At 46.5% G+C, this 23,191-nt stretch overlaps 1 protein-coding gene across 2 annotated transcripts; it reads right to left on the bottom strand.

The window, feature by feature from the left end:
- Positions 1 to 151: 151 nt before the first annotated feature.
- ERO1A (endoplasmic reticulum oxidoreductase 1 alpha) lies at positions 152 to 23,111 on the bottom strand. 2 transcript variants are annotated; one of them, XM_037395083.1, is made up of 16 exons: positions 22,969 to 23,111; positions 14,519 to 14,638; positions 12,844 to 12,927; positions 10,846 to 10,884; positions 10,292 to 10,365; positions 10,126 to 10,199; positions 9,521 to 9,641; positions 8,755 to 8,792; positions 7,556 to 7,564; positions 6,582 to 6,608; positions 6,319 to 6,411; positions 4,180 to 4,426; positions 3,353 to 3,422; positions 2,869 to 2,955; positions 2,197 to 2,330; positions 152 to 579 (listed from the first exon to the last, which is right to left on the bottom strand). In XM_037395083.1, the coding sequence occupies exons 1-16, from the start codon at positions 23,074 to 23,076 to the stop codon at positions 519 to 521; spliced, it is 1,386 nt and encodes a 461-aa protein (XP_037250980.1). In that variant the 5' UTR covers positions 23,077 to 23,111; the 3' UTR covers positions 152 to 518. The 2 variants fall into 2 exon arrangements, with proteins under 2 accessions (XP_037250980.1, XP_037250981.1); XM_037395084.1 differs by lacking the exon at positions 22,969 to 23,111 and adding an exon at positions 20,862 to 20,998.
- Between the last annotated feature and the right edge of the window lie 80 nt (positions 23,112 to 23,191).

The raw sequence follows: 23,191 nt of genomic DNA, 5'->3' as shown, positions 1-23,191 counted from the left end.
CGTAAGGGTGGTTCACCAGGATGAGGAAGGCACCCAGGTACAGCCACAGCCCTAGAGCTCAGGCAGCTGGGGTTTTTTTTTTTTTCTCCTTCTTTTCTTAGTGTAGAGACACTGTAAGCAAGAGGCTAGTTGGAATTATGGAGCAGACAAGGAATTTTCCCCAAATTTATTGTGTGTCATAGTTCTTGCCCTACCTCCAGCACCTGAAGGCAAAGAGATGGGTCTAAGCCCTCAGAAGAGTACAGCAATATCCAAAGTTACTCAGAATGACCTTCCCCCATATAAATTTTTTTTTTTTTTTTTTTTTAAAAGTGGAGACTGTATTTAGAGTAACTTTTTCTTTCCTTGTAAAAGATATTTGTCACCAGCAGTTTGCAGACAACCAGGAAGAGGAGGTCCAGCAAGTGGTGTTCAGGGTGTAGTGGTTGGGAGAGAGATGGAAGGTGGCGTTTGTCCATTTTTAGAGAACCCAGAACAGCCAAGCCAGAAAACATTCAGTCTCTCTTTCTGCAATGAATTCACCGCATATTGTGCAAGATGTTCCTGAAGTTTTCCAGTTCTCTGACGCTTGTTGAAATCCTGTGTGCAAGCAAAGCAAAAGGGAAACATTAGAGTAACACACACATCACGCTTTATTTAAAATTCAAGGGAAAAGAAGTGCTATTGAGTAAAGCTTCAAACAGCTCCTGGGGAGAGAGACATCAGCTAAATCAGGTTCTGGCGATAACCTGGCCCTTCGCTAATTTCACAGATTTTTTAAAGCAAACACTGGAGAAACACAGTGGAACTGGATGTTACAGTGAGCACAGCAGTGATCAGACAAACCCATTAACTAGAGGTCAAGAAACAGACTAATATTATGAGCTGCGCAGGCAGGTCACAGTCTCCTTGTGATATAAGCTGGTTTCTGCTGAAGGCTCCTTTGAATCACCTACCTAGTTTTTCTTGCTGAATGCATTTTACCCCCAGAGCATCGGCAAGGATGCCAGCTTTGGCTCCGAGGATGTGGCCTGTGAGTACCTCTCCCACAAAGAGAGCTCTGCTCTTCCCAGCTGGGACAAGCTACTGGTTTAAGAAGGTTTTGAATAACCCAAATCGCTTTTGAAGGAGCAAAAGATGGAGGTCTGCTTTAAAATGCTCTTTTAATCCAGGTAGGCGGGACATGAGGCGGAAGCCTGAAAGAGAGCTGCCTGGCCCCTGTCTTTTCACACAGCAGAGGGCTTCCAGGTTAGAGTTTCAGCTGGGCAGCAGAGGTGGGAAGGGAAGACAGAAAAAGGCTTTTTGCCTGCCAGCCCTCAGCTTCCTCTGAAAGCAGACCTTCAGAGGGTCCATAAGTCTCCATGCTGCTTCCAAAGGCTGTGTTGACACAGCAAGAGAAAGGCAGAAGGAAGCCCAGCTCCTCTGGCGTGAGGGGAATGCAGCAGCCACGCTCAGGAGGGGAGCACCACAACAGTCCCAGGGAAGGGTGCTTTGGGCTGTTGCAGATTTGACGCACATTAAGGGTCTCCCTGTTGCTGGCAATTCACACTGCAGAAGGCAACACCAGTAGGTCCGAAGTGAGACGTAGCAGGTCCCCTGAGCTTCAGCATAGCAGCAACATCACTGGGAGAATCCTTTGTAAAAACCGTTTGCCAGAAACTCTGATCCGTCACCACCATGAAGTGGTAACACGTAACCAGAGTGTCTTGCTATTGCTGTTCCCTCCTCTAAAGGCCTCATTGCCCCCCTCTTCTGCCAAAGCCTTCTCATCCAGCTCTCTGCAAGGGCTGGACTGATGGATTCCTGTTAAATGCAATCACCACAAACAGATCTGGGAATGAACTGGTGGAAGCAAGCAGCTTGAAGGAGAGCTCTAAAGCGAGCACAGAACAAGAACAGCAACCTTTGTCTGGGGAACATGTGCTCCAAGGACAGACTCACAGTTTCTTAAAAATCACCAAATGCAAATGCTTCCTTGAATTCTTTACAGAAACATAAAGAAGTTGTTTTAAATTATTTCAACTGTTGCATGCCATATTATCATCATTTGATATTTGCGAGCTTCTTTGTGAGATAATATGACCAGAATGGGAGTGAACACCAATATTGCCAGTAAGATCTGTTGAAACTTAAACAGGATGTAATACAGCAGTATGTAGAAGCAAGAGGTGAGGGAGGGAGAAGGAAAAAAAAAAAAAAGAAAAGTCTCAAACTCACCTTCCAAAGGCATTGAATAAGGCAACGATTTCTTGTCTGGTCAGCTGGAACCCATAGGAAGAGCCGCTTTCAGGTATCTTTTCTATGAGGTTTTCAGAAAAGAGGATCTTCAGCGCTGTTCCCAAGCCCTGCGTCTGTGCGCAACAAACAAGATCATTTAACAGCTGGGGAGACATCCAGGGCCTGACTCACAAGTTTAACTTTACTTCCCTCCATCTTTGCAAGGATCCCTGTTAACATCATCTTAACAGAGCAGGACCTGGACTTGACTTAACACAGCTCAGGGAAGGGAGCAGAACACAGCCAAGATGTTTTATTTGTTTATTTAGTATTCCTTGGGTAGCTCTGCTGTCACACAGATGCTTTCTGGCTAGGTTTGGCCATGTGTAAACACCAGTGCCCATCTCCCCATCTCCCTGAACTCCCAGATTTACAGCACCCTCTGCCTCACTTGCCAGAGGCTCTGCACCCCCTCCCCTCTCTCAGGGAGCAGCTTAATCCATTTTTCCACTGGAAAGGGATGCAGGCTTCCTCCTGCCTGAGCTAGGTACCAGCTCGAGAGCCCTGATCTGTACCTAGGAGCTGACTGGTATCTAAGAACCACATCTAAGTGCCAGAGACCCATCAGATGAGGTGCATCCAGACATGTCTCCAGCTGCTGACAAAGCTTACCTGCAACTTCCCCCACAGGCGACATTTGAAACAGCCAACACAGTCCATTATCTTAGAAATATTCTTAAAGTGTAGCCTGAATTCCTCCTAGGGGAAGAGACATTCAAGTTGATCGTGGTTACACACTAATTAGGAGTTCTTCCATGTATTAATCCAAACCCAACAATGCATTAATCCTGGACTTCAAGCTAAATTCAGCAGGACTGAGTGAGGGAGATGCCTCCTGAAGTGGGGTCCTCAGCAGCAATTCATCACTTGCCTTAAGGCACACTCAACTGTGTGTAGTTACCCACACCTGCCCAAACCATTCAGAAAGCTTTGCTTTCTTTTTTCACTTTCACTTTTTTGCTTTCTTTTGTATCGGAAATACCTGACCCAGTGCCTTGAGCGTACTGGGGTCCCTTTCAGATCTAGTAGTACCCCAGACACACCAGAAAACATGCTTTAGATAGCAAGAGTCCCAAAGGGCAGGGTGGCAAATTACCTTTAGTTTAGCAGCTTCCCTTTTATTCCCCGCAAAGAATGAGTTTTCATCGAAATGCAGTGGGAAAGACCTGAAATAAAACGAAGAGTTTTAGCTCTCCACTGTTTGTTTGTATGGCTGAAGTCCAGCTCCGCAGAAGTACCTGGTCAGGTGTGCAAATGAAACTGATAGGTGTTAGACACTGGGCATCTCTAGATGCATTTTAAGTGCAAGCTGCTTGTTTCTTACATCTCTTGAAGGCTCTCAGTTTTAGCTTGCATCTCACCTTGGAGACATTTTCAGCAATCACTCTATGGTTTATAAGCAATCGTAGTCTGTTTTCTAACAGATGTAAGCACTGAAGGCACAGGAGTGCGACAAGATCAGTTCAAGCATTGATCACATTAGGAGATACCCGTTTCCTTCTGGTTCCGCTATCTTTGATTCTTCTTAGTCCAAATTCTGTCCAATAGCCCAAACTTCTGTTACCAACATGTTTAGAATTTTTTCTCTAGTCAAAAACACAAAGCCAGGGCTGGTATTCCACAGATGAGTCAAACAAGTAGCCCATTTCAGGGCTGACACGTAAGCAGTTATTAACTTCAATTCTGCTAAATCAAAGAGGCAGCCTAGACTATTAAACTGTGGGCCTAATTACTCTATTTTGCAATTTGAACACAGATACCAACATACTCCCAGCAATACTATGCTACTGCACACATCATGCTATCCCACCACAAGAAAGAACCCAGAACCTGCCTTTCTAGGCGCTTTAAGCGAAAGGTTAAGCACACTGAGAGATGCCAGGGTTGAAAGAGCCATCCTCCCCAGGTACCGAATGTAATTACTTGGCCAGATGGAGAATTTCCAGCAGTAAGTTTTTCACTTCTGCATCATGACTTCTGTTCCCTGTGTACAGCTGGAAACCTGGGCGCTCAAAGAACGGCAGCACTTTAGATAGGGCCCGCAGCTCTATCAGGTAGAGAAAATACAGGTTCTTGAGTCTTCTGGGACCTTCCCCTCTGGTGATGACTTCATCAAATCTCTGCTGGAACTCTGTAACATTGGGGCCCCATTTCTTCTCTGACCACGTTTCTGAGAGAGCAAAAGAAACCCAAGAGTGAGGCAGGTAGGTATAGTTGTGGTTCAACTCCTCCCACCGTCGCAAGCTGAACAGTGAAATGTAACTCTGATCAGGCAGAGCCAAGCTTTACAACAGTCCCAGCCCTTTCACCGACCACAAATTGTTCAAGAGTCAAGGGGCAACGCTTTTAACCAAACTCAAATTCCAAGGAATGCAGAACTCCTGCAGACCTTTGTCAGTTGGTTTAAAACATGACCCAGGCTTAGAGGCAAGAGCTAAAAATTGAGGCTGCCCATTTTAAACATAGTTTGAGTTGAAGAGTTGAGACTCAGTTGAAGAGTTTCTCAGCAGGCAAAGTGATTGTTTCTGACCAGCAGTTCTACGTAAGCTGGTGATAGCTCAGCATTTGTCTGCAAGTGAGGAGTCCCTTCACTCCTACCCACAAAAGCCACTGGCTTAACTGCAGAACTTGGAAGAGGGTCTCTGCTTTGGTCTGAGCATCTGCAGAGGCAGACAGTGCAGGCCTCCTGATCCCACTGCACTGGGAAGCAGCGTGGGGTCAGGGGTTGGGAGGCTTCCTACTGAACAGGGACATCTTCATAGAATTCCTTCCGTTATGGAAAGGCAAGAACAAAAGCAGCCAAGGACCAGAGGAGACTGGCCCCTATTTTCCATTATCAAGCCTGCAGGTTTCACAAAGAATATTTCTGTTTGCTCATCCTATCACGTAGTATTTTATGACTATAGAAAGTAGGTAGTGGAAGATATAATACAGCAAGCTGACATACAAAAATAAAAAATTAAAAAAAGGGAGAAGATTTATCTTCTAATTCACCAGTGGATCACCAGCCCAGCAGGAAAGGACTCCTTCTCAACTCTGATCTGAGGTCGGCTCTCTACAAGAGAACCACGGCACCTGCAGATAGAAATCCCTGCATGGATCAAGCTGAGCCAAGGAACACCTTCTCAGCACAGAGATCACCTTCTGTAGCCTTTCATAACAGAAGCTATCCCTTTCTATGCACGCCAAAGACACTTACTTGGCTCTCTGTAGCCCACCTTATTTTCCTAATCCTCTCTGTAGTCCCAACTCACCTCTTGCCTTTAATTTTTCTCTTGTTATTCTATCCCCCGACTCTAACAGTCTCACTCACATCAAGGAGAGGCCTATGTGGGCTGTAGAGACTTAAGTATAATTACTTAGGTAAATCTGCATTATTTATCCAAATTCCAACAGCTATCTCTAAATCTGTACTTGAGTTTTGTAAGCTTTAGCATAATAAAGGTGGTAGGCTTGGTCTGCAGGTGCCACTCTAAACTACCATGGCTAAATCCTTCAGGAAGTCAGTGAGAATATGCACCCCACGCTGCCAGAGTGGCATGCCACAGCCTCTGGCCACGTGAGACAGACGTTGCCCTCAATTTTCAGCCCCAGGGCTGAAATTTGGATTCTTCAGATAGCTACTTATGGACAAAGGCAAGCAAAGGAAACGGAAACAGCACATGGAAATGGATTGAGGGTCTTTGGAAAGCCCAGTCACGCATTTCCTTTCACAGTCTAGGTGAGATTACTGCTAAACTGACTGCCATAAAGACAGGCTAGGAAGGAACAGCCTTGATATGCAGTCAGAAACCCACTCCAAAATAACCTTGGAGGAAGAGCAGAAGGAATACATGCTGGAAGTCTTGGTACAGAGCACAGTCCAGCCATTGTCAGACCTGAAGGCATATGGTAACTGCATTTCTAATTCTGTTACACAACCTGTGTGCTGAGGGAGGGAAGGGAAGAGCGCAGAAGAAGGCTGAGCCCTGCTGGAACAGGCTCCAGCTAGCATTTAGCAGAGCCACAGAAGCGTCCATTTAGGACTGACACAGGAGAGCTAAGGCAGGAAGTAGCATTTACCTTGTAAAAGGTACCTGGCACTCAAATGGATGTTGATACTTGCATGGAGACCAGAAATGAGTTTGTAGAAAGCTCGTTTCTCTACACAGACACCTGAAAAGAAATGGGCATTTTAAGATACTAAAAGCATACGCTGAATTTTCTCCTCCTGGCTGTCAGACAGAAATCTAATCCCACTTGAGTGTGGCTAGTAACTCCCACCCGCTCCCTGGCCATTTTGGGTTCCTCCAAGGAAGAGGAACCAAGTTTGGAAGAAGGCTTACCTTTCAGCCACTTGTAAAACATATGCCCTGGAAACAAAAGGAAAACAAACACATCAGTTCGAGAGTACTGCCCAAGCCTGATGCCCTGAAACCACCTCTGATGCCAGCCTCCAGAAGGCCTCTGCCCACTCCAGTTTGCAGGAGGGGGGAAAGGAACATCAGAAGAGTGTGACCATAGTTTTCCTCCCCACCCTTCTGCCTGATTCTTCTATAACACAGCGTGGCAGTAGCTAAACATAGCACATGGTCTTTCCCACCCATCTCGGTGAGGGCTGACAAGAAGCGCGGGGGAAACAAGGATCACTGATTGCATTTCTCTTCTGGCCAGGGTGGGGAAAGGGGTATTTTTATAAACCAAACAACCCACACAGTGCAACCAAGTGTGTGCAATCACACAAGATGGTGTTTCACACTACCCCTGCTACATGCTTGAAAGGAATCTGGAGAACATAAAATGACTTGAAGATAATTTGGAGACAAAATGACATGGCATATACACAAGCCCAGTGCTGCAGAGGGTGAGAAGCTCCATGGCATAGCCCTTCCCAGAAATGAGCCCTGCAGGGCCTAAGGGAGTTGGGCATCCAGCTCCTACCAGCTGTCAGAGGCTGTTGGGACTATGAGTCTTTTCAAAGCTCCAACCCGAGTGCTGCTTTCTCAGCAATAACAAGCACTAAAAAAAAGAAAACCACAATGCAAGTCCTGTTCCTGAAGTTCAGTGACTACCTTCAAACAGGACTTGTACTCTCAAAAAACTGCTGGGCCTCCACACAAGGATGGGCTGGCCTCAGGTACTGGGAGCTCAAAGGGCTCTCCCCACAGGGTCCTGAACACAGCAGAACTTTCAGACAACTTCCGATTTGTCCATATAATGATTTTGCTAACCAGGTGCATTATCTAACAGTACAGCTCATGACAGCATGATAAAGACACCACTTTGTTTCAGTTATCAGTAAAACCAGAGTGCCACTCACCTCCATCATCTGATGAAAAAAAGCACAAATGGTGGAGGGAGAGAAAAGAGGAGACAAAAGTTACACATGACCAAAATTAAACTCCAAAGCACAAGCATTAAGATTGCTCTGTTAATCTGCTCTGACAAGAGAATGAGCCTCTCCAGGGAGGTTTAGAAGTGTTCTGAATACATCATCTCAAACTGTAGCAGCGAACATATCAGATGAGCAATGCTACTGAATAACCTGACCAACACAGGAAAGATCAATATTTGCAACAGAAGCAAAAGACCAGAAAACAAGGGACATAAATATCTACCTCTACCAGAGATCTCCTGTAAGATACTCAAAGACCCCATCCCTGCTTCCTGCGGTTTATTAGTCACTTGCAACAACTCTGGCAGGTATCAGGTCAGATCCTTCAATTTCATGTCCTCCTGCTTCCTCATCTGCAAAACAGCAGTCCTTCCCTCTCCCCTCAATGTACCTGTGCCATTTCATTCAGCTCTCGCCCTAAACAATCGAGGTGGTCAAGGGAAGCACTGATATTTTAAAGGACATTGTACATTTCCTTCAGTGCTGCTGCTGAAGTGCCACTCCTTTGCACAAGGGTCAAGGGAGGGGGGAAAGCACCTACACAGTTTTGGGGAAAAAAGATCACCCCAGAGGGTACTGCTGGAGCAGTGTTCAGGCCAAACAGATGGGGAGTGAGGCTGATGATGTTCTAGATACTGGGCAGGATGGGGCACCAGGAGACGTGGGGGCTCTTAGCAGCCTTGGGCAAGAAGCTCTTACGCTTCCAAAACCCTTCCCTGCTTTCATGTACACCATCTAGCCTTAGCCTCTGGGACAGAGTTGCTCTTACGGGATGGTTTCCAGAGAGGATCCCAGCTGGTTTCTCATTTCAGACCATCACAGTCAGGTTGGCACTGCCAAGTACAGAAACCAGGGACCCAGGAGGAACTCAGGGCTCAGTCCTGCTCCCAGTCCCTCCAAAGCTCGCATTTCTTCTAGGAGCGGAGAATCAGACTTTCTTTCTCTGATGGATGCTAGAAAGCCACCCTTCCAGGTGCCCTTGCATTAGCCATAAAATTCTACACTTGATCAAGAGCTATAATGTACTACTTATTCAGTAGAAGTAGCTCAGAGAGCATTTACTGTTCCTGAACCTAGGATCAGTACACTACTACATGACTTAGTGAGATAAATAAATGACTCACCTCTACCAGGTGCCAAAGGTCTTTTTACATTCTGAGGCCTAAAAGGAAATAAAACAATAATTTAAATAACATATGTAAATAAGTTACTGTCTCCTTGCTGTGCAAAACCAGTGCCACACAAGTAGTTACTTCTCTGCAATGAAATAGCCTAAGGAGATCTAAGAACACCTTCTGTGCTTTGGCTTTGCTCAGACAGGAAAAGGACAGAGCAAAACGTGGCTTTCTCTGGTTTTAGGAGGGGGTTCTTTTTCTTTCTTTAGAAAAAAACAGCTAGGAAAACTCAAGTGTCTACGGAGGTGCTAGTGGACATCATTCCGTGGCCTTGGTGCAACGTGATACGTTAGTACAAACGGGGAGGAAGTCCCTAGAGAGACCACAGCAGGCAGGACTACAGACCAATGCCCACCGCTGCACCAGCCCCAGAAGTACCCACAGCATGCAGCCGGGGAAGAGAGCTCACCTCACCCGTGCAACGGCCAGGGAGGACGGGACTGTGTGTCCAGGACAGCATCACACAAGATATGTGCAGCCTCTGCTGTCTCACCACACTGCAGGGCTTGCATCGGTGAGCCACGGTACAAAGAACAGCCAAGCAGGCTCACGGGGCAGCCACACGGCTTGTCCCCTCCTCTGACAGCCCACACTGCAGGAGTGTTGCAGCAAAAGCAGGACAATGGGGATTAGTGGATCAGCTAAAGCTCACGCAGCCCCTCTACAAAAAATCAGGGCCTGCAGGCTTGTGGAACCTGTCTCCCAAAACACCTACTTGAAGCAGTTTTCTTCATAAATACTGTTCCAAATTTTCCAGGCATCCGGTCCTTTGTAGCCAGTATAGCGTTCAGGATTCAGGAGTAAATCCACATACTCCGCATCAGGAGAATAGATGTCTGTGAAGCAGAGCACTGGGTCAGTGACAAAAGAAATGCTGAAGGAAAATGACATCTTCTCCAAGGCTGACCCAGCCACCCCTTTGCATACTGAACAGTCTTGCCAGCAGAGACCAGTTCATCCCTCTCCAGAGAGGCAGGTGTGTAATATTTGCTACACATCAACCCATTGTGGCAGAGCAAAGCTCCCCAGCCTTCAGAGCTATCGGAGTGCAAGGCCACTGATGGCAAAGCAAGCTCTGAGCATGCTCCACCCAAGCTGCTAACTTGCTGAACACAGCAAGACCCTGACGAGCAACAAAGCTGTCAGAAACATTTGCATCATATTATTTTCAGATTACTGAGAGCAGGGCAGAAAAAAAAAAGAGACAAAATGCTATATATGCTCCAGGTTTGCTGAAATATTACACATTGGCCTGAAAGTTCTGCAGAGGTGCTTAAAAATCCCATTACAAGACTTGTCAGATCTAACAGGTCCCCATACCATCAGCTTCACAGAAGCTGTCTGAAGAGTCATCGTGCAGTGTCCACTGGAGCACAGCTTGCTGGGTTTCCTCACTGCAAAGAAAGTGGAAAGAGACTATCAGAAAGAGCGCTGATGGCTAGGTTTCCTTCAAGACAAGTAAGGATTGTGGAAAAAGAAGTCAAACCTCAAAGAGCCATCAACAGCTCCAAGTCTCTTGGCTTCCTCACATTCTTCAAGGTTATTGGCTCCTTCAGAATACTGGGTTGAAAAGCAAAGGGGTGGGGAGAGAGGAGCATTAAAAAACAGTTTTTCTGCTGTTATAGTTCTGCCTTTAATGCACTAACCAGGTTAAGCATCAGAAACACTTTTATGATTCATCCCACCCTGTATTTCCACAGGATGTCTGCAGATATCCAGAGGTTCATGCAATTGCAGTAGCTGTTGCTGGGACACACAGCGGCCTCTGGTACTGCCGTAGTAGCGTTTTGTGCCTGACAATACCTGCTCTCGGAGAAGTCTGCTGAACTGCTCTGTGTTAGTGGAGGGGAATACCTGACTTCAGGACAGCCACCTCAAAGGCTCTATAGCATGCCAAACACTTGAAGAGGGTAAAAATTTAGCCACAAAGTACATCCTGACACAAATCCTGCCCATCTGATCAAGGCAGCTTTTATCAGCTGCCGTGACACAAAGCCGGTCCTATAGGCTGCATCATTTTGCGCACACAGACACACCTACCTTGTAACTTCCAGACCTGATGCCATCAGGGACTTCGTCCTGAAAGACAAAATTGAGCATGTGCTACATGTAGGGCTGATGAGGCTTTCAGCCTAATCTTTGAGAAAGATTAGGAAGGTTACCACAGTTTCTAGAAGTTAGAAGGTAATCAAAGCACTCAGCTCAGCTTACAACAGATCCCACGTTCTGGCTCCTCCACAGACTAAGGTTAAGCAATAGTCTTGGCATTTTATTTTGATTTTTCGCAAGACTCCTCAAAAGGTCAGCAGCCTTCCACAGATGCTACGTCAGGTTATATTTTGCTTACCCAAGCACCAGGTTGAGGAAGCCAACATAAACTTCAGAGGAGCTGGAGTTGCCTCTGACCAGCTGATGTCTGACATCCTGTCTCCTGGTGATGTTGGCGTTCCTGGCCAGAGCCCAGGCGCCTCCTCAGATATTGCATCGACCACCCCTTTTACACGTCATCCAAAAACCTCCCTTTTAACATTCCATCACAATGTCAGGCCTGCCAGCCCCACACAACCTGAGCAGTATGCACAAGAATCAGGCCCTAAATTCTCCTCAACTTCCATTTCCTCCATCAATAGGAAGGCAATAAAACCACTTTGGCACTGCAGGAGCAAATACTATGATGCCAAATAGCACAGGAAGTGAAAAAATAAGCAATGAATAAGAGTAATTTTTGTCACTTTCGGAGTGAAACGGACCCAAATAAAAATACCTAAAACCAGCAGTGACAGTCAGTTCTTAAAATAAGAACAACGTCTAGCTAAAACTAACATAACTGTAATATTACTCTGTCACACTGGTCATAATCATTAGCAAAACCATCCTTTTTAAGGAAAAAAAGAAGTATTTAAACAAAATGTAGGATTATTAAGAAAAAAAATCATCATTCCATTTTGGGTCCATAATAGGTGCTTTTTGAAGACTAGGGAAGCAAAGAACACTCATTTGAGGGGTAGGGTAGCTGCTGAGAAGACAGATGAACTTAACGTACATATCCAAATTTCTGTGACAGGTGATGCTCGCACACACACCTGTACCAGATTCCTTCAGGGTGTCACGTCAACTTAGACAGGTTCTTTTCAGCCAACAGCTACCTTGTACCAGGTTACCACAGAGCTGCCAGGTGACGGGGGCAGACATCTGCTTCACTGCACCATACTTTCAATCAGACAGAAATATAAACCAGTGAGTTAGAAACACACATGCAAGTAGGGTGAGGAGGCCTCTTCCCTTGAGAGCACTCACGGCACTGCCGGCATGGCGTACCCCTGCGTGCCATTAGCACACAAACTGCTTGAGAGAGAAGTGAGAGGGTAAGACAGGCTGTTTGTTGCTGGCTGACAACCCACAAAGCCACGCTGGGTGGCACTTTCTCCACCTCTATCAACCCAGTAACCAAGTTCTGATTCACTTTCTCATTCCCTTCTTTTCAGGCTGACACCTGCAGTCAAGATGGTTTCTTTTAGCTCAGATAACAAAACTTTTTTGTCCAGGATACAGGGACAAGAGCATTTGCTTTTGTACCGGGAAACAGAGGACTCAAAGAGCCATTTCACATCAAGAGAGAGAGAGGGATGGAAAGGGCCTAGTCATATTCGTCGGCCAAAGCCGCAAATTACAGTGTAGCTCATGCATCAACAGGGCAAATATCCTGGCAATTAACACAAGAGGCACTTCTTGTAACAACAGTGGATTTACCCAAAAAACATCTCACTAACATCAAAAATAAAAGAGGGATCAGACAAGTTTTTGGCCATTCACAGAGGGTCAGCTATTAAAAGCCTAGCCTTTCTTTAAACTTCCATAATTTAGTATTTTGGCCTTTCTCATGGATACCAGTATTACTGCACCTATGAAAGCTCCATCACAGCTACAGTTCTGCTATAGCTACAATAATGCTAAGAGTACGTCATTTGCTGGCTTCTTCCTCTTGGTCTGCAAAAGCCAAATACAGAAGAGCTGTAACGGAATAGGTTTGGTACTTACAGATGGGCAGGGCTTTACAGCACAGTCTCGTATTCCACAGTGACTGTTCTCATTCCAAAAAGGACAAGGTTTCTTTAGGTTTACCTACAGGTAACATATTAGCCTGTTAGACATTTCCTCCATGCAACTAAGCCAATCTTCCACACCCCAGTTTACTGACACACATCTTCAGCGCCTTAGCACAAGGTTTCAGACAACAGACCTTAGTGCAAGGTCAAGTGCAGTCAGAGTGGAAACAGATGGTGTTATTTATCTTAAGTGAATGAGTATGATCAACTCTGTCTCATATGAGATGTGGGCACCCGGACGGCCTGGCCAGGACTGCTTGTGGTAACACAGAAGACAGGACACAAGCCACCAATTCTTAATCACATCCCAAGACTCCCGTTGAGCAGTGACAAACTGGGTTTTGGCCAGGTGGTTTGTACCCTTCAGGAGCCAACAGCTACTATGGGACAACCTTTGGCCTTGGAATACTGCTCACTTCATTCTCCATGAATCTTCGGTGGAAGTTTGCTCCCCATTGATTTTGTTTCCTTGTTTGGGGCAGCTTAGGACTACAGCCTGCCTCTCTGTTAGAGGAACAGAAGGATGTGCTGAAGCCTTGCTGCCACCCCCCTGCAGCCAGGGTGCAGGCCTTCTGCTGTCAAGTCACCTGTGTTATGGACTTGTTAGCATGCAAGACTTCTGGGCTTGACGGGAACAATTAATTCCTTTGTGTTTACTAGATTGATTGCTATTGCTCATGCCCTTGTTATCAGTACAGGTGATTCTTTTAATCCTTGCTTTGCTGTTTCTTCCGGTGCTTTCACACATGGACATCTCCATTCATGCTTCATTCAGACCAACCTTAGTATTTGCGTTACAAATCCCAACACTGGGAGGGGAAAGGACATTAACTTCTTTGACAAATCCTACTCTTTCTTTTCTGTGAGCTGGCATCAAGTATTGTTCTTCCAAACAATTAACAGTTAACAAGATGATGTTGGTTTGATAAAGAGGGGGAGCAGGGAAAAAGCAGTGATTTTATCTATGCACCTGTTCTGGTTTGCAGTGCAGTGAAGTTGGGAACTTTTAGAACTGTTCTTACAGAAGAGTAAATACTCTTTTTTTTTTTGGGGGTCTGTGGAAACAATCAGGCAACAATCACTGTTAAGTATCTGTATGCAACAGGTAAAATACTGCTCCACGACCCAAGCACACTCAGACAAGTCCCACAGTAGTCATATACATGCAGTCTCACCGAATGGGAGCAGAATCCATCCAGTGATGAAGGTCTGGCAGTAACAACCCCCCATTCACCTGCAGGTCTGGTGACTAAACCAGGTTTTCCACATCAATGGGGACACACTATGAATACCCTCATTATGCAATGCAGCTCTCTGGTCATCAGCAGTTTTGAGCCACAGCTCAACAAAAGAAGTTACTTCATTTTTCTACTGCTTAAGAGGGAAAAATGCATTAAAAAAAAGTATCTTTAAAACTGTATGCATCTTATAATCAAGATTCTCCTGATAATAGAAGAGTCCCACTTACTGACTGCATTCTTAACAGATCAGGATTAAAATGCAGGTAACTAATTTTAAAGAGATCAGCAATAATTTCAAGGGAGATCTAAAAAAAAAAAAAAAAAGCAGCACACAAAAGAAATACAATTCTTGCATGAGAAAATTACCTTATAGTATCTAAAATAGTCACTTTCCAGAAGTTCATTCAGTCTAGGAAAAAGCTTGTAGTTGTTGAAGGCATCAATGGTTTCCACATCACAGGTGCAGTCATCTAAATGACCAGTAACCTGTTGGATTAAAAAAAAAAAAAACAAAACATACTGAACACTAACAACTTCACCAGTACTTTTTAACACTGCAGACAATGAAAAAAAAACCCAAAAAACCCAATTTTCTTTCCTTTTACCAGTGAGTCAACTAGGTAAGTGTAACCTGAATTAAGCAACATCAAACCAGACTGCTAAATTGTCAGAGAACTTTTGATGCACCCTTTAGGATGGGTCTTCTACTTGTTGCTTGGGGACAGGCAGTTTTGTTTGGGAACACTTTAACACACATTGATATATCAGAATTCACCGATGTCAGAGTAATAGGCATCAGATGGACACTTCCATCTCTAAAAAGCAGATATGACAGGCACATTCAACTAGACTGTCACACACATACACAAAAGTCACACAGCCCTTGTCCACATACCAGACACCGTTGTAGAGATCACAGATGTTTCCAGGGCCACATCCAGCAAGAAGGTGGATATGGGCTGCTGTAACAGCTGTGAGCCACCTCTACGCCCAGCTCAGGTTCCTGTTTGAGACTAGCCTCAGGATGTCAGGGCTGCAGGATGGCATACAGGTGAAAGCTGGCATTTGCATAAGGGACCAGTTCGGCAACAACAATGCCACCAAAGATTACAGCACTCAAAGAAAGTCCTTGTAGTTAATCAACTTCGCTGAAGCCATTTTTTTGATACAATCAGAATCACAACTGCAACAGTCTCTCTCCTTGCCTCAGAGCCATTTAGCAATTTGTTCTAAATCTGATGTAGAAAGCCAATGCTTCTTGCATCATCCTGAACAACTCAAACTGTGCAAACCCTGGAGAAAAAAGGTTTTTATTAAAAAAAAAAAAAAAAGTAGTACAAATGCAGCCATGGCTTTCTGACACATAGATTACTGTCTGGATGACAGAGTTGCCAACACAGAAGTAGTTTTGCTTCCCCTGCATGTCTGATGAGTGCTCAGGGACATTATAGAATGATAGAATTGTTTAGGTTGGAAGAGACCCTTAAGATCATCAGATCCAACTGTTAACCCAGCACTGCCAAGCCCACCACTAAACCCTGTCCCCAAGCGCCATGTCTACACAGCTTTTGAATATTTCCAGGGATGGTGACTCCACCACTTCCCTGGGCAGCCTGTGCCAGTGATTGACAACCCTTTTGGTGAAGACTACTTTTCCCCAATATCCAGTCTAAACCTCCCCATGTGCAAGTTGAGGTAATTTCTTCTTGTTCTATCACTTGTTACCTGGGAGAAGAGACTGCCCCCCACCTTCACTACAACCTCCTTTCAGGAAGCTGTAGAGCACAATAAGTTAAGCCAGTTTTTTACCCAGGGAACAGTACACCTGTCCAAGCCATGAGCAGCCAGTTTCTCCAGAACGCTGTGGGAAATGGTGTTAAAGGCTTTACTAAAATCCAGGTAGACAATATCCACAGCCTTTCCCTCACCCACTAAGAGGGTCACCCTGCCATAGAAGGAGATCAGGGCAGTCAAGCAGGATGGGTCTTTCACAAACTCATGCTGATGGCACCTGATCGCCTCTGGCTGTCCTGTACATCCCACGTGATGGCACTCAGGATGGTCAGCTCCATAACCTTCCTCAGCACTGAGGTCTGGCTGACAGGCCTGTAGTTCCCTGGATCCTCCTTCTGCCCCTTCCTGTAGATGGGCATCACATTGGCTAACCTCCAGTCAACTGGGAGCTCCCTGGTTAGGCAGGAACTGTATAAATGATGGAGACCAGCTTGGCGAACACTCCCACCAGCTTCCTCAGTACCTTGGGGTGGATCTCATCCCATCACGCCGACAAAAATCAAGTCTTAATACTCATTCACTCTCAACACCACACCAAGGATTTTTTCTGGATGTTGATATAGCAACACATGGCAAGCTGTCATTCCCCGGTATAAATTCAGGGGTTTAAGATGAGAGGGTTGTTCTAAGTTGATATTGCTGATTTATAAAGCAAAGAATGGGATGTTTGCCACAGCTTTTGATAAGAAAGTCTCTTGCCACTTCTGTCCCAGAAAGCCTACAAAGCCCTGGTAGCAGACAGCACAGAAGCGATGTCCTCCCCACTACACTGTTCTAGGGGGTTACGTGCAATCTCTGCCTTCTCTCTGTGCACAGGAAAGCTGGAAGCAGAGACAAGCAGAATAAGCCTGGAAAGACCGGCACAGGCAGATCCTGTGAAGTGTAACAGAGCACACTGCTGAGTGGCAACTCCCCAGGGGAGGCCAGGAACAAACAAGCAGGTAGGGGATGTACAAGACCTAAGAAGGTGCTGAATTGTATTTAAGGGGCTCCCCCTTTTCCTACTTTTAAAGCACTCAACCAGCCTAAGGGTTGCTGAATGCTGTGGGACAGCAAACAGAAGCAGGTATCACCCTCCTTGCAGAAAAAGCAGCAGATGACCAAAGCCACAGGCATCTCTACAATCAGACCCAGGAAAGGGAGTAAAATACTGCAAGCCTCAAGAAAAAGCTTCGCTGAATCCAAAGCAGAGGTGCTACTCCAGCCTTCACAATTAGAGCAAAATATATTGTGTACAGAGAGAAAAACAGCACCACGTGAGAAACATGAGCCACCTGCCTTGACACATTTCCGGAGAGCCCTCAGATAATTCAACAAGAGCTACACATCGACTTACATAAAAGCATTATAATTACTACTGTGGAAATGAAGCTCCCTACCCTCCTTCTTGCAAGGAGGGCAGAAATGGAGCACTTGCCCTCAGAGCACATAGTCTGAAATGGGGAGGGGGTGGTGGTGGGGAAATAGCCTGGATTAAGCACAGAGCACCTTAAAGGCAAGGGCAAGTTTCTTCCTGCCACCCTGGACAGAGGTGAAAGGAATCCTGGTGCTAGCCCCCAGACTACTCTACAGCCCAAATCAGCACTTTGGAAACAGCTTTTTTTCAAAAGGGCTTTGATATTTTGGGCTTAGCCACACTGATTTGAGAGGGAGTGAAGGGAAATCAATCAGAGCATGCCAGAATGCCCTACTCCACTTGAGCAAATCATTCTTGTTAAGGCACCATGATTTGGAGGCTCACTTCTATTTCTAGTGTTCACATTGAAGCCCACCGCATCACCCTCACACATGTACTGCATTCTGTCATGCATATTGCATGGCAATGAAGGTTAACAGCATAGTAATTAAGCTTTCCACTAGCCTGAATCACCCCTGTAAAAAAAACAGCAACAATTTGCTAATCCAGTTACCCAATTTAAAGCTGTTTCAAAATTAGGAAGGGGGAAAAAAACCCAAACAGATCACAACAACAAAAAAAACCTCCACTAACCACATTTTTTATTTCCTGGAAACTTGCCATCATTTGAGGCAGGCAGCTTTTAGACCCATTCTATAAGTGGCCTACAAAAAGATCTGTGAATAATCTTCAGCTGCTCTCTGTATCCACACTAGACAAACATGTCACACCAAGGGAATGACACCCCTGTAAGAGGTAACACTGGAGCACACAGTAAGCCCTCAACTGAAACAGGTCACACCATTTGCACCAGGCCTGTCTTTGCTATATCTAGAGACCAATTCAAGCCAGAACCAACCTGACAAAACATCATCCTGAAAATAACCCAGAGTGAAGCACTGCAGATGCTCCCACAACTCAGGAGTAGATGGGGGTCATACTTTGGAGATCTCCTAACATCCACTGCTCAGTTTAGAAAAGCACTGGTAGGAAGATTAGCCACAATGCCACCAAGAACATGCCTACGAGGGCAGCACAGAGGGGAAATGCTGGGGAAAACATGAGCTCTGCCCAAATCAGAGAGAAAACTTCTTCCTCCAAGGATTTCAGTCAGGCTGTGCAGAAACAGGCAATTTCCCTAGCCTGCACACAGCTAATCAGGTATCACTGGCCTGCTTACCTTCTTGCTCTGCCTCCTAAGCCACCAGGCTGCCGAGAAAAAAGCTCAGCCAGGCATGGTGATACTGCCTGTATGTGCCCAGCCTACCAAAGTTCACAGCTGAAGGGGTACAGAAGATAGCATCAAGAGCCAAGTCTCCTCAGAGACCAAGATGAAAGCCCCAGTGATGCTACCACCAAACAGCACTGACCCGCTTTAAGACATAGGGCAGCAGGCAGTATCAGACCACTTAGCAGGCCATGGTCTTCATCCCAATTTCCCTCTTGCTCTGTGACAGCCTGCTACCCCAGAACCAGTTTATTTCAGCCCTGTATGCAGCCAGACTCACTTTTTTTGTATTTCAATTCCTGCTGTCAGAGCAGTTGAGCCACAGCATGTGTCAAACATGCCCTGCAATGGGTGGTGCCTTAAAACACTTTCCCTCCACCTCCCTAAAGTATTTATCTACATCCTCAGCCTGTAATAATTAGAACAGTTGTTTAAGATTAAACAGAAATTGATCCAGCCCCAAACATGTGCCATGTGCTTGCTGGCATCTGTGAATCACCGAGCTGAGCAGCGGCAGCAATGGGTTTCACTCCACCCAGCATGAGACTGACAGGCAGGGCTGGGTTTGCCCAGCAGATAGAGATGCAATGGAGCTGCTGGTGGGACAGGAATGACACAAGTGACACTGGCTGCTGAGTAAGCACTGAGGAAGGCATTTGGCTGGCCCTCCACAACAGCCGCTCTCAATCCCTTAACACTGACACACTGACGACGTACCCACCTCATATGCATAACACAGGTTGAAACACCACCACACGTGGACTGCGTAATCCTTGGGACTGGCCTTTGCTTCATCTTCCTTTACCACCCTCCCAGGCTCCCGTAGTCTGCTCTTCCCTGCACTGCTGGTCTGTCTCTCCCCAACTCTTTCTGCTTTCCTCAGTGTCACTGAAATGTCCCCTGGGCAGTGGATTTAGGGCTTTCTTCTCTTGCTACATGTTCCATCCCAGACCCATACACCACCGTCTACTGTGCGGCTGGGCAAGAAAGGCAGCAAACTTTTCTGCATTTCCCACTTGCAGCTAAAATAGGGCACAGGGAAGGGAATACAGGACGGCTGAGGCTGGAGGGAACCTCTAGAAGTGATCTTGTCCAATCCCCCTGCTCAAGCAGGGCCACCTAGAGCTGGTTGCCCAGGATCATGTTTAGATGGTTTCTGAATAACCTCAAGGAGGGAAACTCCACAACCGCCCTGTGTGACCTCTGCCAGTACTTGGTCACCCTCACAGTAAACTAGTATTATCTGATGTTCAGATGGACCCTCCTGTGTTTCAGTTTGTGCCCGTTGTCCTTTGTCCTGTCACTAGGCATCAGGCTTTTTTCAGAACCTGGCTCCTTTTTTGCCCCCTCCTTTAGGTATTTACATACATTCATAAGATCCCCCTGAGCCATCTTTCTTCTAGGCTAAACAGTCCCTGCTCTCTCAGCCTTTCCTCATAGGAGAGATGTTCCAGTCCCTTCATCACCCTTGTGTCCCTTCACGTGACTGGCTCCAGCATGTCTATGTCTCTCTTGTACCAAGGAGCCCAGAACTGAACCCAGCACCTCAGGTGCAGCCTCACCACTGCCACATAGAGCAGAAGGATCCCCTCTCTTGTGGTAATGTGGGACCTTGCACCCTTCTGTATTTCTTTGGTAGTTCCAACTCAAGCTCAAGGTGAAATGCTACAGTGGCCAAGGAGTTGCTTTTAGCCTGTACCAACTTCACTGGCAGCTGCCTGCTTTTCTAGACAGGCCACACCAGTCCCAGGCTGATGACAAGCAGATGCTTTCCCTACTAGCCCAGAAGAAACTTCCTTGCAGTCGCCCCACACAAGTGACTTGTGGCTCTGCTTGTAGCACTTGCTCCAGCTAGTTCTCCCATCCTTGTCAGCACACTTTAAGCAAGGAGCTGGCAGCCAGGAGAGGACAGTCACGCGCAGCACCTGACCTGAAGCAGTATATGCCAGCCCAGGTGCTTTCTCCCCCATCCTTCAACCAGAAAACAAGGACTGTGGCTGCTGGAGCTCACCAAGAAGCAAATCTTGCGTGAGAGCCTCAGGATGGGGTTAAACCACAGAGGGGAAGTGCTGTCAGATGGCACGTCCAAGCATCTGCTAGCAAAGAAGGATCTGCAGCTGCTCTGCACTTAGAAAGTACCTTTCGAGCCACCCCAGAGAGATTAGGAACTGTGCTAGGTATGAATTCCTGCCCTGGAGGCTGTTGGGTGAACATCAATTTAACAAGAACGCAAGAGTGGCTTGAAAGTGTGTTCAGGTAACAACAAGGTACCTCTCAGTGCCCAGACTCACCCCTAATGATGGCATACTGGCCACAGAAACACCCCCGAAGGAAACCAGCCCTCTGCCAGGCCGGAAACTTCATCAAAATCCCAGTCTGCCAAACACCTGCAGCACATCCTTAATGCAACTACATCAGTCTGTAAACAACAAATGAGCAATAATTAATAGGAACACATAGAACTGATTCATGGCTGACTAAAGCATTAATACAAACAGGAGTATCTGGGTGGGGGATGAGCTCTCTGTAAAGTTCGAGGGAACTCCGATATCGAAATGTTATTCAGCACTAATGAGACAGATTGGAAAGCAGAAAGAGTATGTGAAACTTCAGCATTTTTAGTAACAGATGGATGTTTCTAATGAAAGTTTCAGGACTGGTTAGCAACCTCTCCAAGCAATTGAGGAGCTAAAATAACAGTAAAAAAAAGCAGGTGAGGCATTGCTCTTAGCAGTACAAACAGATAAGACTGCAACACCCATTCCAGAATTACGGCTCACTTAAGTCAGCATTTGAAATATTGCTAGAGCAAGCAGTCTCAAAAGCAGCCCTTGTCAGCTGTCCCAGTGCAGGCTGATACACAAGTCAAAGCTCTTCCATTCACCCTACAACAAGGTTTCTTAATCTGACAAGCTCATAAGACAGCAAGAGATGGTTCACAGGAGGAACCCAAAAGCTATACCCAGGCCTTCAAGTATGTAAGGGGAGGTAAAACATATCATTTAAGGCTTGCCCTATACTTTATTTGGTGGTAAATAAAAACCACTAGACCAGTTCTGCACAAGATGATCAGATTATTTTTTTTTTACAAAAAGATGAGGCAGCCCTCATTACCGGAGGTGGTTTTTATAAGGTTAAGTGGTTAGTAAGGCTGAGAAATGCCACCCTACATAACACACTTTCCCAAAGGCAATAAAGTCTGGAAAAAAAATCTTGAACCTGAACACTTATATTGAAAACTAAACCAAAGCATATGCTACTCCATAAACAAGAAGTGCATTGCAACAAACAGTGTAAAAAGTACGCCAGTTCCTCCTACCCAAGGAAAAAAGCCTGCGAGCCACTACTATACCAACTCATTTAGTGGTTTGGGCTTCTTACCCCATACCACACTCTTGACTCAGATTTCAATCCTTAGGAGACAAACTTCAACTACAGAGGAAGCGTACGTGCAAAACCCCTATAGAGATGCAGAACTGACACACATTTTGCAATTCTTTACCAGCATACCTTGTATTTACCATTTCCACACAATACTGAAGTGTCAAGACTCATCCAGAGCATAAAGTCAACGCCAAGCACAGAACTGCATTTGTTTTCTTTCTCCACTCTCAATTTCTCACTCACATTTAAGCACTATAATGTTAATACAGCAAGAATAGGCTTTACAGTAGCTTCCTTTCAAGAAGTTCACTATGTGCATTGTATCATCACTGCTCCTTGATCTCAGATATTCAAAGTTAAGTCAAAAGGAATCTGCATAGCGACTGTTCCCCCAAAATCCAGCTCCTTGGTCTCACCTCTTGGTTGACTGTACCAAGTTCCCTTCATCGCTGTACATCAACAGAAAGTGCACCAAGTGCACCAGGCCAGACAGTATCATGCCTGGCACAAGGGGAATTAATCCTGGAAGAGCTTTAACAAGCAGGGCAGCCCAGCTCACCCCTGGGCATGGTAGGGTAGGGTAGCAGGCACCTGCTGCAATCACACTCTCCTGGAGAGCAGTTGGGAAGAACAGTAAAGGCAGACCTGCAGGAGGAGGGATGAGGTAGCTCCCAGGCATTGGAGTAACACACATTCCTGACACAGCTGACAAGAGGCACCTGGGTGGTTTGGGAAGACCTGCATCCCCAGCTGAAACACTCACCTTTCCTGCTAGGGGCAGGGAGAGAATACAGTTAAGAAGGCAAGGAAGAGGGCACGGGGCTGCTCAGTCGGCAGAAGTCACCCCCCGCGTCCCTTTGCTCTAGACACCTCCCAGCAGGTTTCCCGATGCTCGAAGAGGAGCCGAGGCACCTGCGCCCAGCGGTGCCCACGGAAGGGCCGCCCGCCCCGAGGGCAGGAGCCCCAGCCCCACGCAGAGCGCCGCCGCCTGCCCCGTTCCCCTGCAGAGCCCACCTGGCAGAAGCAGCGTCGCTCCGCCGCTCCAGGCGGCCCGCAAGGCACCACCGGCAGTAGCAGAGCAGCGAGCCCCAGCACCCGCAGCACCCCGCTGCCCGCCGCCATCTCGCCACGCCAGCGCCGCCGCTGCCGGCTGAAGAAGCCGCGCACCGCACCGCACCGCCCCTCGCCGGGGGCGCGGCCGCCGCCGGCTACGCGCAGCGCCGCACGCAGCAGGGCC

The sequence above is a fragment of the Falco rusticolus genome, chromosome 7 (assembly GCF_015220075.1).
Source record: "Falco rusticolus isolate bFalRus1 chromosome 7, bFalRus1.pri, whole genome shotgun sequence".
Lineage (NCBI taxonomy): Eukaryota > Metazoa > Chordata > Aves > Falconiformes > Falconidae > Falco > Falco rusticolus.
The sequence above is the reverse complement of the archived record's forward strand: the minus strand, read 5'-3'. Positions and strand labels throughout refer to the sequence as shown.